The 16,293-nt window shown below is 42.1% G+C and overlaps 1 protein-coding gene across 1 annotated transcript in view; it reads right to left on the bottom strand.

The window, feature by feature from the left end:
- USH2A (usherin) overlaps positions 1–16,293 on the bottom strand; it is a 516,227-nt gene that overhangs the window by 475,169 nt on the left and 24,765 nt on the right. The window contains exon 4 of the mRNA XM_045859450.1: positions 3,912–4,044. Coding sequence (XP_045715406.1) covers positions 3,912–4,044 — 133 coding nt within the window. The remainder of the gene's footprint in view (positions 1–3,911; positions 4,045–16,293) is intronic.

Here is a 16,293-nt window from a genome sequence, read left to right as displayed (position 1 = left end):
GGCTTATTTGACACCAGAGTTGGAAATTTCACCCCAGGGTTTTGGAGTGTATAAAGAGATACAAAAGTGTGTATCTTTAATTTACATATGTGGCTTGATAACCCAGGTTATGAGGGAAAGCAAACTGAAATTTTGCATTATTTCTAAGTCAATCATAAAAGAACCTATAAATGTCCATGTGACAACTCCAAAGCCACTGCCCTTCATGCATTTTTTTCAAACTTTTGCAAATATTCGAGGGCCTACTATGAACAAATGATAGGATTACAAAACTATTAGAATTAAAATTTCACAAAGTTGTTGGACTTAAGGTCAATAAAAAACTGAAGGTACTTTTATATCATAGAAACAAAATTAGAAAACTAAGTTCAAAAATTATACTCAGTAAAACTGCATGAAAAAAAGGACCACCAAGTACATAGGACTGAGCCTTACACATATGGGTAATGCCTCTACACTGAAACCCAAAGACATGGCTGAACGAAATTAAACCGCATCATGTTCACAGGTGGGAATATTTGGCCTTGTACAGTTGTCCATTCTCCCAAAATTGAGTTAATGATTTAAGTCTTATTGAAATTTTTGTGAAATTTGCTGCTTCTAAAATTCCCATAATAGCCGAGACAATCTTGAAAGAAGTAGAGGAGGAGATATTAAACTTTCAGATATTAAGACTTTTGTGAGCTACCATAATGAAAGTTAAATGTTTTGACTCAAGTACAGGCAAGCACTGGAACAGGACAGGGAGCTCGGGAGCTAAGCCACCTCCACGTACACAGATGTACCATCTGTGACAGAATTACCAGAGTAGTAGAGAAATGGTGATCTGCTCTCAGAAAATGTGTGTAGGTCAATTAGATGTTCGGGTGGGAGAAAAAGGAATCTGGACTCCTACCACACCCCAAGATCAATTCAAGATAAAACATGGACCTGAATGTGAAGGATAAAAATAAGAACACATCCAGCAAAAAAGTGTTCATGATATCAGGAATATATCTTGATGAGATCCTAAGCAGGACATAAAAAGGACTAAGTATTAAAAAAACTTGTGAATTTGACTTCATTAAAATAAAAAATGTCTATTGCTCAAAGAACATCATTAAGAGGATGAACAGACGAGCAATCGCTCGGATGAGACAGCCATTAATGTGTCCGTCAAAGAACTCATATTCAAAACATCGAAGAGCTCCTATTAATAATAAAAGATAAACTGTCCAATTTAAAAATTGGCAAAAACTTAAATAGGCACTTCATGAAACAGCCCATTCAGATGATCTGTGAGCACAAGACAAAGTTCTCAAGACCAGCAATCAACAGGAAATGCACCACACACCTTCCAGAACAGCAAACAACAACATGTGACAATACACTGTGGGTCAGGATGTGGAACGACCGAAATTCCCATATTTTGCTGGTTGAATCACCCATTTTTAAATATTGAACAAGTATTTCCTAAAGCTAAAGAAATAGCGACACATAGTAATAAATCTCATAGGCAAAGCTCTGAGCAAAAAAAAAAAAAATCAGACAAAAAAGCACCTACTATGTGAATTACTTTGTATGGCAGTGCAAGAAGGGGCAGCGCTAATCCGGGGTGACAATCTGTACTAACACTCTTCTGGCTTTCCCATTAGGGCAGAAGTCAGAGCTACAGGAAATGTTCTATAGCTTTTTTTCCTGGGTGACAACTACACAGATACACACACAGATTAGAAATTCATCAGACTGTAGCCTTAATGTGTATGCAGTATGTTACATGCATGCCTTTGCTGTCCTTAAACATTTAAAATATTTTTAAATTCCAATAATGCAAAGCCATCAGGCTACCTAAAAACTGTAAGAAGTGTGTGCACTGTGACATTCTTAACTGAAATGAGCTTTTACAAATAAAGTAAAAAGTTCTGGAGTACAAATACAGACACAGAACCCATGAGATGCAAACAATCAAAACATATGTAGAAAGCTAGTCAGACTCACTAATGGCCAAATAATCCTAAGGAGGCACCTCACAATATTTTTCAAAGAGAGAGAAATGGCACAGGAGGAAACAAATGAAAAATCTATAAGGTCAGCTAGTGTTTAAGGAAGAAAGGACTTGCCTATATTTTTAAAGAAGTTTGGAAAAATTTCAGGAGGTAGGCTGCTGCTACGCATTAGGGTAATCTTTCTGATAGATATGAAAATATGAAGTGACTACATGCTTCAACCTAACTTCTGTGGATCGATGTTAGGAAAATAAATATGATAATATTAGTAATAGCATTACATATCAATATGGTTTATTACACACGAGGCCCAGTGCTAGTTCTTCATTCATTCAACGTAGACTGAACAATGACTATGTTTCCGATACTGGAAAAACAGCAATGCTTTTCATGACACAGCCTCATCTGATCCTCACAATGGAATTGCTGTACCATCGTCATCGGTGTCATTTTAGATTTGGGATAACCAGAGAGGTGATGCTGACCACATGGCTGATAAGTGGGGAGATGGGATTTGAACCAGGTACATTTACACCAACAGTATAAGGTCCTAAGGAACTGACCATCGGGCAACTGTTCAAATGTGTGTGTGTGTATGATTCTGTGTGGTGGCATGTGCCTATTAGAGCAACAGATATAAATACATATTAGACATATAATGTTTTCTACCAAATAACTGCTAATAATATTGAAATATTAGAAAAACATACATGTTCATTAATAGAAATGTGTGTAAAAAGTTTTTGTTACAGCTACACAACCGTGCACAACACAGTCATTTTAAATGAGAAGGCACATACCATGAAATGTTGTCTGTAACATTTGGAGGGGAAGTATTTATTTTTAGAGGACTCAAGAGAGAGCATTTGTATCATAATTTCATTTTGGGGAAAATTATATTTATAACCATACTTCTAGCAATGGGCACTAAAATTTTGGAAGGGTATAAAGTTAATTGTACCTATTTATGAAGGTAGAAAAATGAACTCTATTTTACAGAATTCTGTATTGTTTGCATTTTCTTGCAATGAGTATTTTTAATAGCATAAAATAATATTTTTATTTTATAGTACAGTCAATTTATAGACCTTGTGCCAGTAACTTCAAGATAATTCTAAATTTAACTCGTTTTTTTCAGTATGTGGTGTGTTATCTTCTTAAACTGTAAGGCTGTTTTTAGGAGGAAAAGCTATGGAAACCATAAACCGAGCTTATTACATGTCAAATATCATTTCTCAGTTTGTATCGGATACTCTAAGTCCCACTTTACCAACAGCCCTACAGTGAAATCGAAACCAGAAAAAAAAGAAAGAAAATACAGCTTATTATATACTGTTCTTAATTTAAAAACTGATCACAGTAGACGCATTCTAATTACAAGGTTTCCCTGGTACAGTGGGTTGAAGCGAGCCCCCGCCCCCCCAGAAAAAAAAATATGTCCACCCACAACCTGTGACTGGAGCCCCATTTGGAAAACCGGTCTTTGCAGATGTAATTAAGGATTCTGAGATGAGACTGCCCTGGATGAGGGTGGGCCCTTTAACCAAGAGTATCCTTAGAAGAGAAAAGGAGGTGGAGACGCAGAGGAGAGGGCCATGTGACTATGGAGGCAAGGACAGGACTTACACGGCTCAAGGAAGGGGCCCTAGGGGTTTCCAGCCGCCACCAGAGAGAGGAAAGGGCTGGAGGAGATTCTCTCTCCAAGGCTGCAAAAGAAACCAACTCTGCGCATCCTGATTCCAGGCCTCTAGCCCAGAACCGTGCGAGAGTCAAGTTCTCTCGTACCGAGCCCCCTCCCACTTAGTGCTAATTTGTTAGTCATCCTAGGAAACAGATACAGCTTCACATTTTACAATATTACTCTCGACACTCTTAGGAACAACATAATGGAATACAATAACTAATGCTCTGCAGTCGGCGTCTTACCGTGTGAGCTCTGCCCTATCTGCGTAGCGCCAGAGGTAGCATCGGCGACTGGACCACGCAGAGTCCGAGCCTCAAAGGCTGTCCCATCCTCCTCCACCCCATTGATGAAGAAGCTGATTTTCGTCTGGTGCACCTGTAGGAAACGGTCACCATCATGACGTTAGTTGCATAATAACTGTTAATTTTCCAATGACTACACTTCAGCAGTCTAAAGTTGATTTTCTGTTTCTTCGCTTTGTTCCTTCGGAAAGGCAGAAGAATTCAGTGTCATGGCTCAATGACACATGTCTGTGTTTATGTAACTAGATATACGCCTACATATTATAGTTTCGGGCTACAAGGACATCGACCGGCGTATTCACGGGTACATGCAATTGTCTGTCCCTTACGTTTGACAGCTCTGGCGGCCATGCTTTCACAAGTTTTCTGAGGCTACGTTGCTGCTTTAGAGACTAGTTAAATGTGGTGTGGCCATACTTGGGAATAAACACAAATGAATACAAAAGAGAGAAATATTCAAGACCAAATATTTGTATTGTATTGTATTTGTATTTATATTGTATTGTATATGTATATATTTCTATGCCATATATATGTATATATATGGCATAGAAATAATTCTGTCTAAGCTCTAACGCACAATACTTCCTATAAGCATTTACTTTCTTAGGTGTCGGTAATTCTCAGCTGTACTCTCCTATATACAGAACTTTTAAAAATTGCTCATCTTTTTTAGGCTAATTATTTAGGCAACCTAATAACACTCTAGACAAGGACTTAGTAAGCTTCCTCTGTAAACAGCCAGAGAGTAGTTTTTATTTTTTTATTTGCAAGCAAATGATTCTGTGGTTTAAACAACCCAGGCCACAACGGTCCGATTCTGCTGCTGTAACAGGAAAACCGCCAGAGACCACATACGAAAGATTAAGCATGGATGTCTTCCCGTGAAACTTTTATACAAGCAGGTGCCCGGCCAGATTTGGTCTGTGGGTTATAGTGTGATGACCCCTGGATTGCGCCATTCAAAGTTTGGACATCTGTGTTTGTGTGATCTCTGAGCAGCAGTTCAAGGTTTTGTACAGACTACTTCATACGTGGTATCTCTACAAAATCTCCAGTGATTGCATACTTCTAAATAAACTGAGCAGCGGATTTGACATCAACTATATTCCCTGCAAACGGTCCCATTTAAGCGCTTTTAGGTTGAACGGAAAAGGAACCATTGGTACTCTTGGCAAGAGGCCGTCTATAACGGCAAACAAAAGGCCAGTGAGGTGGGTGGGGTCAGGAGAGGGAGAGAGAGAAATCTAACATCCTGCAGTTGAAATGTTCCATGCTAACGTTCTAACGAAAATATATCAAGTCATAGCACTCAAAATGCCAGCCTATTAAAAAGGCCTCACAATAATTGATGAAAATGAACCACCATTCTCCAGCATCTTGAAATCATGGGAGTGATTTTCTTAAGAACCTCTACAAACATCCCCTTTCTCGAAAACCAAACCAAACCTGGACGCTGGTAATATTAATTCTTAAAAAAGTTTTCCAGTATAGCTTTCCTGAATTCTTTCAACCCGTTTCATTTAAACCACATTCATCCTTAAACCCCCTTTCCCAATGTTGTATTGCACTTAATTACAGAACAAACCTTCTCCATAAAGACCGGAAATCACACACCCGCTCCCGGTGGGTTTGAAGACATACCTCTCTGCTGGGTAGCAGGGGCTGTATTTTTTTTTTTTTTGCATCCCATTTTTTACAGCCTGTTACTGTCATTTGGTGTTTGACTGTTATCATTATAAAAGATACAGGCTTTTCTACTTTGTTATTTGTAGCATTATCTCATGTTTTACAGCATCTCTGAACAACATGCAGGCACATGAAATATAACTCGCGAAAAGTTCTCGATGGTATTAATGCATAAAAAAGAATGTGGCTCCATCTCTACTGTCTTTACCCAGCCAAAAGCTGATGAACGGCCAATTTCCCTTTATCACATTAGCACAGCCATGAGGGAAACACATTTGTTCTAGTCAGCTACACTAAAGATACTATTACCAATCTAACATATACATGTTTTATATCAGCAGTATTCTCAGAGCATGAGAGAGCCGACCATATATTAACACTAGCATGACAGTTTATTTAAGAAAAGAAAATTGTCTCTGTAGAGGGACAGAAGTTAGAAATGTATGGCGAAAGCTCAGTGTCACCGGTCTAATAAAGGTAATAATTCTTGGGCTTTCTTTATAGCAGGTAACACTCCTGTGACAGTTGTGTCATATCATTCAAATAAAAATGTTGTCTTTTACAAGTTTAAGTGCACTTTTATTTTGAGTCAGATAGGAAACATGTTTTTGATTTTCTCGGTGCACTGTATTAGATCTGTCGTCGAGAGTTCAGGACCTTCTTTTTTTTTCCTCTCTCTCTCTTTTTTATCAACTCATCACATATTTGCTTAGTGGAAGGATTCAGTGTCACTCACAGTGAATTCCGGAAGGATGCTTTCACTTTGTTGGTGCTTAAAAAAAGTGATGGATGATGATCCCAAGCCACTCTGGCCCGCTGTCCCTTCCCCTACCAACCACCTTTCCATAAATAAGATGAAATCTCCTCTGGTGCCCGGCACCATGTTTTATATTCTGAGATTCTCTAAACTACTTTGCAATTCTGGTTTGGGCGCCCAGCTCCGAGAATGTGGCGAGATGAAGGTGGCCTTTTGCAATAGCTCATCCTGATGGTCCCCTGGCCAGTTGTTTAGGGGGATAGAAATATACGCACTAGAATTGCTGATTTGTGAAGAGAACGGCTTTCGCCGAAGTCAACTCCCTACCTGTCTCGTTCTCCGCCCCATGAGGACCAGAGCAGCTTGTGCATGCTTCTTGGTGTGGCTTGAAAGAACGAACTGGCGAAATCAGTAGCAGCCGCAGAAAAGCCTGGAATCTCCCAGAAGAGACCCAAAAACACTTTGGAAAGAAGAGGTAGGGAAGCAGGACCTTTTCAAGTCTTCCTGCTCTCAGGGTGTGGTATTTTATTTTGACCTCGTTTTGGGTCAGATTTGTGTCCCCGTGATAGAATGTACTCATTCACTTGAATACAAGAGTGGATTTGATTTTTTAAAAATATAGAATCCTAGCCCTGGCTGACATAGCTCAGTGAATTGAGCACGGGCTGCGAACCAAAGTGTTCCCAGTCAGGGCACATGCCTGGGTTGCAGGCCATGGCCCCCAGCAACCGCACATTGATGTTTTTCTCTCTTTCTCCCTCCCTTCCCTCTCTAAAAATAAATAAATAAAATCTTAAAAAAAAATAGAATCCCTGACCATTCTTGAGTGAGTATAATTTAAAAATCCACAAAGTCATACAGTAGATACCTGAGAAGCTACTGAGGCAAAAACATACAAATCCAGGTGAAGTCCACCTGGATTACAGTAATTGTCCCCACTCACCCGGCCCATTGTAACGGCAAATCTTTGTTCTCTTCTACTCTTGCTGGCCCCCAACACACAGAAGCCGCTGCTGGGGGATGGGGGAACCTGGACACAGCACCTGCTCTGACTTCCTTACCTGGGAAACAGTTCTATAGTTTTCCTGTTACCTCCGTCTTCCCAGTTTAAATTTAATTCGATAAAGCAGCAACCCCATACCCACGCTGGCCGTATGTGTTACACCAAGAAAATAAAATCGCGATCCTTTCTTTCAAGGAGCTTGTGTCTATAAAACAGCAGAATCATTTTAATAGTGTTTGAATTGCTATAAATGATGATGTTTGTTTTTGATTTAAGTACCGATACTTCCCTGGCTGGCGTAGCTCAGTGGATTGAGCGCGGGCTGAGAACCAAAGTGTCGCAGGTTTGATTCCCAGTCAGGGTACATGCCTGGGTTGCAGGCCACGGCCCCCAGCAACCGCACATTGATGTTTCTCTCTCTCTCTTTCTCTCTCCCTTCCCTCTCTAAAAATAAATAAATAAAATCTTTTTTAAAAAAAGTACCGATGCTTCATACAGTTAGTGAATGAAGTGCTGTCTTTTCAGGGAATGGTTTTGAGAAGTGACATCTTGACCTGTTGACGTGGGGCACATAATGTATTTTGGGGTCTCCCCTGTGAGACACGCCTGCCCAGAATCCACTCCCAAGCCCCCAAGCATACCAGTTCCACTCATGTGGTGGGTCTCATTTTAAAGCATACCCGTTTTAGCCATTTTCAATAACACCTTTTTCATCAATTTAACACAAAGCGATCTGGCAACAGATCTCACATCCAAACTCACTCCCACATTTTGAATGTGAAGAATTCAAACAAAAAACACTCGGATGTGGCCCCAAAGAGACAACTTGAGGGAGGAAAAATGTCTTGCACTTCCTGAAATACAAGTGCCCTGAAATAGAAGTTTTATTTCTAGACTAAAGAAGGATTTGCATAAAAGACTTGACTATTCCATCTATAATTTCTAAGCATAAGGAAGGCAATGGAGTCTGAAAATCCCATAAGGTTGTTTTGAAACATCACACGTGTGTTCTATCCCCGGCCCGAGAGAGTGCGGGATGCCTCGGCTTACCGCCCTAAACCCAAGTCCTCGGGGCCCCCTTGTTCATCCCACCCAGTTTGCCTTCTAACCTGTCACCCACAGCCAATGCCAGTGTAATTGGTGAGGTCGCCTCACGGTCGTAGTGAGGACACAAGGCTTCACCCTACCTCCGTGTTTCACTCAAGCTGTTTCCCTACGGGAATAACCTTCCCGCCGCCTTTCACTCACCTACGTTTTTAGTATTTTTCAGTGTACCCTCCACTAACCCTCTGTCAACTACTGCAGCATTACGTGTTCCTATTTATTAAAAAACTAGTAAGTCAAACACTGTTCTAATTTTTTTTATGTATATTCATTCTCTTATCCGTATAACAACCCTGAGTTGGGGCTGTGATTATCTCCATTTTAAAGAAAATGAAGTTGAATCACAGGGAATTGAGAACAAAACAAAACAAAACAAAACAAAACAAAAAAGGTTGTATTATTCAAGGTCCCATCGAAGGTCGACTGGTTGCAGAGCCTGTTTCTGCCCATTTTGATTAGTCCATATGCCCGGTTCGCGTTTAGAAGCAGCAACCATCTAGTGTAGCGTACGCATCCACTGAGTCTGTCCCTGCGGCTCCACACACGGATGACTCAGGCTTTGTGTCCGCTGGGCCCCCCACACAGAACGGTGACAATCCCGGTGAGCCCTATGGCCCCTCGCCCTGTGGTGGGCACTGCGCCTTGCTCATATCGCCTCGACTTCTCAGACTGCCCCACTGCAGTGCTCCTGTCCCCCAAATGAGGACACACAGGGGTTTGACTGCCCCAGTGATCTGCTTCTGCAGACGTTGGGGACACTTCCATCTTCGCCCAGCTCCTGCCGTCATAACTGAACTGAAAGCTGTCCCCTTACAACAGCAATGCCAAAGTCCCAGCTCTGACATCTCACCAAACAAGCCTTCCACCTGTTCCGGGAAGACGCTGACACAGTTGCAAAGAAAAGCAATGTCCCTCTCCTCCTGAGTCCTTTTCAGGATAAACGTGTTTGGTTTCTGCAGTGTTCAAAATATGACGTGGTTCTGGGTCTCTCTCCTTAAAATGCGGCTCCAGAAACACTAAAATCTTGACATGGGGTCTGACTGGCCAAATTAAAATGGGATTATCGCCTTAATCTAATCCAAAAGTGCCTGCGAGACTTTTGGCAATGACCTCAGGGGGCTGCAACTGATAAACGGAGCGGAGCTGACTATTCGCTCAAGTACTTACCTCGCTGCTAAAGCACACCCACCCTGTCCTGTACGCGTGCAGCGAAGTTTTGAGGACCCAAGGACAGGAATTTATATCCATGCTATGTTTCATCTTGTTAGATTCAGCCCATTGCTCCAGGCTGTCAAAATCTTTTGGAACGCTGTGTCTGTCATCCGACATATTTACCATCCTCCAAGATTCGTGTCATTTGCAAATTTGATGAGCGTGCCCTATGCGCCGGGCAGATGCTCAATAAACACTAACTGATTGATTGACTAATTGATACTCCAAAAATAAAACCGCCAGCACAATCTACACCCTGTTACAACTCGAAGCAGTAAAAAGGCACCATTCCCTAACAGATGACATAGGTCAAAGTGACCTTGTTCACTAACGGTCTTCATCTAATTATTTAATGATAAAGACTCCAGGGTATTAAATGGTCCCTAGCAAGCTATACTTATACAGACAATACAAAAAACAGTTGAGGCAGAAATGAATCACATGGGTTGCCTGTTCCCAATCCCAGTGTGAATCACTGAACAACATTTATAGCTTCTTTCTCTTTGACGATATGAAAGATCCTATAGAAAAATGACTTCGTATATAGGTACCGCCCTCAAAGATTTTTCTAGTTTGTTTTTGTTTCTAATGTTCATTTCCCATGAGCCCACACATGGGATTCCAACACCCCCTCCTCTTCCTGGACTTTCTTCCTCCCAGAGCTCCCTCCACATCTCTCCCCACCCCCACACTTTTGGTTTTCCTTCTCTGAGCAACTCGGACAAGCCCGGCCTGGGAAGGGATCTGTGGATCACATTTTCACACTATGCATGGTGCTCTGGATTGCTATTCTCCCCTTGCTGTCTATTAAAGCTCTCCGTATATTACAACTTCCTACAAACAAGCTCCAGTGCAATCCATCTCTAAAAATTTAATACAGGAGTACAAGTCATTTTCCTTGTCCTGACTTGACTGGATATGAAACTCTCATGGCCAGTTCTTCCCAAACTATTAAATTACTCTCTTTCTCTCCCTATTTTAAAAAAAAAAGCTATTACTTTACCATACAGATGATGGAAAAGCTGCCAATGGTCTGATTTATTGTTGGTTTCCCAGGTAGTAAGGATGCACCCAAACTATTTCTATAGATGCTGCAAATCCAGGGGTCCTACTTTCAAAATGGACCCGCAGTCCACTCACTGCTCGCCACCTCTCCTGCTACGGCCGCGGCCCAAGCCACTGCCACCGTCTCCCCCAGGTCTCGCACTGGCCTCCCTGACGTGATCTGTAGACCCCAGACAGCAGCCCAAGGGTCCTTCACCACCGCAGAATGAGATCATGTCACTCCTTTGCAGAAAGGCCTCCAGTGAGTTCTCACCTGGAGTGAAAAAGTGTTCTACAACACCCTGCCCTACTCGCCTCCTCATTGCCTCTGGCTTATTTCCTGCTAGGGTGATTCAGACTCTCTGTTCCAGCTACACTTCCATCCTCAAATGTTCCGGGCACTTATTTTCCTCCAAGTCTTCTCATTTTCCTATTCCCACTCCTTGACATTATTGCCATAGACCCTTGCTGGCTTATTCCATCATCCCCATCAGATAATTCCTCAAATCGTCATTTGACCGAAACTTCTCCCAGCTACATGATCTAGAATTATAGCCCACAATCCTTGCTAACCCCCTACCCTGTACGATGATTCTCTTTACCCTCACCTAACTTGTTGCATATTTTATTTATTTTTCTTTTTTATTGTTAGTTCCCCTTCTCCACCTAGAATATAAATTCCATAAGAAGAAGTTTTTTTCTTTTTCTTTTGCTATTTTCTTCACTGATGTTCCCTCATTTCCCAGAAGAGTAATAGTAGCAACTGTTAGGAACTCATTAAATCTTCATCTAACCTGCCTCTGGAAGGATGAATAGGAATTAACCAAGTATGGAAGTGGTAGAAGAGAGGGAATAAGTCAGTTGGAGGAAAAGAGTCAAATACAACCAACAAGAAAATGGGAAGACATTTCAAAGCCACCCCAAGTCTTTCATTTATGCTGATCAATCCCCACCCACTCTGTTCATTTTTCTTCCTCTTAAGGTGTTACATTTATTTTTTTAAAGACTTTATTTATTTACTTTTAGAAAGAGGGGAAGAGAAGGAGAGAGGGAGAGAAACATCAATGTGTGGTTACCTCTCACACGCCCCCTACTGGGGACCTGGCCCACAACCCAGACATGTGCCCTGACTGGGAATCAAACCGGCAACCCTTTGGTGTGCAGGCTGGCACTTAACCCATTGAGCCATACCAGACAGGGCGTTTAAGGTGTTGAATTTAAAATCACCTCTCTCACTTTGCCCCAAATCTGTCCCTGTTTTTAAAATCTCTTTAAATCATAGAGATAAAATTGCATATGATTAAGTCAAACCACGCCTGAAGAAGGACAATCACAATGGTGGGTTTCTGTTTATACTGCTCAAGAGATGTGAGCTCACTTTTGACCCGAAGCCTCAAGGGTCAGCAATCAATCAATCCTTCCACGCAGAGAGATATATAGGAAATCATTCTGTGTACAACCCAAAAACTATGCTTTGTGCCAGTACTCAATTGACATCTCAAAGATCCGGAGCAGTAATTTGTGAGCTGAAATGGAGCTCTGCTACATGAACAGAACAGAGGCAAAGCACCCACTTACACTGCACGTGAGTTATTCCCACCAAAACCTTCTACGAGGGCAAAGCAGTCCATTGAATAGTTAATGGGTTATTTATTCCTTTTATGTTCCTAAAAGAAGTACATCGTTCTCCACAAATACCCATCTTCCAGCTTTCCTGTGTCCTCTTAGATTTTTTTCTCGGCACTAATAGTACCAAACAAAATGTTTTTAAAATGTCTTATAAACTAATGAAGAAGAGTCACTTTAAACTAAAGGAAAAAATGTGAATTTCTTGAACCTTCATAGGATTGTATTATGAAATCCCAGGAAAATTGCTTTACCTTTGAAGACATTCTAGAACTGAGACTAAGCTATGCACAGGGACCTTTGTTTAGAGCTGGTTCTCTCTGCCCCAAAGTTGGTGCGATCGTAACTGTCTAAGCAGATTTTTCTCCATCAGTCATGGAGAAACACTCACGCATTCAATTTGGCATTGTCAAAAACCGTGGCAGTAACAAATAGGCATTCTTCTAAGGTAAGAGTGAAGTCAGCCCTAAAAAACAAAAGCAGCTATTTATGGGTCAAAAGCAGAACATTTAGCAAAGTTAGTTTCCTTCCCTTTATCCCTTCCACAACTACAGCAAAGATTAAGATGGTCTCATCAATTCAGGAGAAGTAAATGCATGTCTTCATTATACCTGGAGAACTTCATACTAGCAATTTGATTACCAGATTCCAGTGGTGCTCTTGAAAATAATATTTTGTCTTTTTATAATTCATATTTATTCAGTTCAATTCTTACATATTTCTTCCCAACCCACTTTCTCCCAAGTAAGCAGCAGCTGTCAAAAAAAAATCTCTAAATTTGATGGCGTAGTTAAAATAGTTCATCTCTTTTGGCAAAGCCTAACTTAGCCTCGCCAAAGGTTGACAGGGCTCAGAGGTGTGACATCCAGAATGAAAACTCTGAGTGGGGGAAACATTTGCATGTTGATTTTACTTCTTAAAGAAAAGCAATGCATGTGTACCAGCTTTTCGTGTGTCTTTAGAAAAAGCAAATCAAGAATGAAGGTGGGCATTAAAGGGAGAAAGCATTCAAGGAATGACCAGAGCTATAATATCTAGTATCAAACACCAAGACTGTATCTGATGTCTCTCACCCAACACCTCCTGCTCCACGTTACTTCGCTGGTGCTTCGTATCTCTCGATATTTTTAACAATGAACATTTGTGTGAGTTCGCGTATTTCCCCCACCAGGAAAATATATATAATTAGGTAGTATGGTCGTTTTGCTCTACTTCCTACAAATTCATCTATGCTATTTAAACACTTAATTTAAGTTGAGATTTAAGGACTTAGGAGACTTTTTTTTCCTAGCACAAGTCATCGGGATGAAAGGATGTAGTTGTTATTGTCGCTCAGATATCAGCTTCTGCCCTGGCTGGCGTAGCTCAGTGGATTGAGCGCGGGCTGCGAACCAAAGCATCGCAGGTTCGATTCCCCGTCAGGGCACATGCCTGGGTTGCAGGCCATGTCCCCAGTGGGGGCCATGTGAGAGGCAACCACACATTGATTCTCTCTTTCTCCCTCCCTTCCCCTCTCTAAAAATAAATAAATAAAATCTTAAAAAAAATTTCAGCTTCTATATTGCCACCCCAGAGACTCTTCAATACACAAGTAGGCCCAAATAATCATGTAAGAATTTTCTACAATGTTACGCTATTTTAATTCTTTGGACACTACTTTCTTCTCAATGTATTTCTTCTTTATGCAGCCCCCCCCCTCGATTCCATGCCTTACTACATGCATGCACATGCATGCCTGTGTACACACACATGAACACATAATAACAGGCAGCTCTTAGCAGTTCACTGGATTAGTCTAGCATGGAGCACGGGGTCCCTTTGATCTGCAGGGATGTCTTTCTGCAACTGGAACGCAGCGTTTCCTCACCCGTTCTTTCAGCTCTCCCCTCTGAAGCTCCTGCCAGGAGGTGGCTGGGTCTGCCTGTGGCCCTGTTCCCGCTCACCGTAGACGGGGTCCAGCAACTGGGACCAAGAGCAGATCTCGCGGGTCTGCAGTTGCGCTCGCTTTCTCAGCGCGGGACTCCCTTTGTCCCAGCTCCATGGGCCTCCTTCTTCCCGAGAGCTCACGCCTGTGCTGCAGGCAGAGGCCCAATGTCTCCAAAGCCCAACACCCCACCATGGGGAGAATATAAGGCGCCGACCCAGACTGCCACTCCCGGTGCTGTGGGCCCAGTGCTGTCCCTGGCACTCCCACCCGCCGTCCCCCGCCCTCGGACTCTGTCAGCTCTGTGTGCACAAGCACCCATGACCCGGTGTCGCTCACTGCCACCACTTTGCTCGGCCCTGTGTGCTCTGGGTTGCATTTTCATTTCCAATCTCATCTTGTCTGCTTCCCACTTCCACAGATCCCTGCAACCAGTGTCCTCACGACGGCGTCGTTTTCTACACCTTGTTGTGGGAGCATTTTTAGTCGCTCGGTGAAAAATCTGATGAACCATGAGAAAGGAGCTTTAAGAAATAAACGCGAGTGCCTTCCTCACAATGCACTCGAGATCTCAGGATTCCGCTCTCCCATCAGCTTTCACACTCGCCCAAATCAGTGCCTGAGTCCTTCATGCCGTTAGCCCGGTAGGTGACAGCAAGTTGTCAACAGGCCTCTCAAGGGCGTCTCCGAGGAACTAGAGACTTACAAAGGGAGAGAGTGTCATGCCGTCGGAATCCAACCATCACACCAATTGACCTGAAAGCTAGAAAGGTTCTGTTTCTCTAAGGAAAATAAAACAATGGGAAAGCTTGAGTATCCAATCAAATAAATTACATTTACCTCCCAAGAGGGGCCGCGGCACTTGTAAGCTAACCAGAGTTTAGAGGGAATGGATATATATTTTAATGGACAAGCGTAGCACAGGATGCTGCAAAGAAACACCGAAAAGATGAATAAAATGGAAATATAATTGAACCAAGGAGCCACGTAGACAAACTGCATCTTACTTCCTGTAACATTGGAAATGAACTTTGAATTCAGCACTGTCATTTAAAACCAGATATTCATGGGATCAAGGGGAGGACTGATAAGGATTCCAGTTTTATGCCAGGTTTTCACTAATACCCTCCAGTGAGGAGTCAGTCTGTTAAGTACCATCTGTAGGTGACAATGAATTGACAGGTATTGCCAAAGCCACTGAGAAACAACATCCAAAATGCAAGACGTTCGGTTTTGATCAGGAATAGAATATGAGAAACCCTCTATTTAAATGGAAGGTCATGAAGAACACGTATTTGAAATAATCTCTCCTTCCAAGTAGCTCGAAGTGCTTATAACTGTTACTGCCCCTGCCTCCGATTTACTGGTCGCAATAGTATTTCAGACACCAGGCGGAATACAGAGCCAGAATCGTGAAAATGCAGAAATCAGAAAGGCCCGATGCAGAAAAAGAAAAAAGTGTGAGGAATTTTTTTTTAAAAAAGGGGAGTGGCGCTAGTGTTCACGTATTTCTTCCTTGATGTGAAAAGTTAAGAACATGTGTTCTTTTAAGGAAACTGCAGTTATCCTCACGGCTGTAACAGAGTTCAGAAAAGGCTGAGTTTGAGGACATCTGTGGATGGGAAAGAAAATGATGGGATTCGGTGTGGCATAAAATACGAGGAAGACAGGATCCGTAGTTTGGTCCCAGTTATCCAGCCGGAAGAACGACAGACGCTTTTGAAGCCCAGAGACATGGGCATGCAGCACTGAAGGGGACACCTGTCGTGTGAGGGGAGTCACTAAGGGTCTGTGTTTCAGGCTAAGGAACACAAAAACTTAGAATACTACTACTTGAGTTTTGCAAGATCAGTGACAGCACCCTGGCGACATAAGTTTAGGGACTGGGGATTTTGTGATCACGAGTATAACAATAGTAGCAGGAGCTATGGTTGTGAACGTGGTCTCCTAGTGGGTGTGTAAC

The sequence above is a fragment of the Phyllostomus hastatus genome, unplaced genomic scaffold, assembly GCF_019186645.2.
Source record: "Phyllostomus hastatus isolate PE091 unplaced genomic scaffold, TTU_PhHast_1.1 phas_contig_148, whole genome shotgun sequence".
Classification (NCBI taxonomy): domain Eukaryota; kingdom Metazoa; phylum Chordata; class Mammalia; order Chiroptera; family Phyllostomidae; genus Phyllostomus; species Phyllostomus hastatus.
Note: the sequence above shows the minus strand (reverse complement) of the source record. Positions and strands in the feature narration are given on the sequence as shown.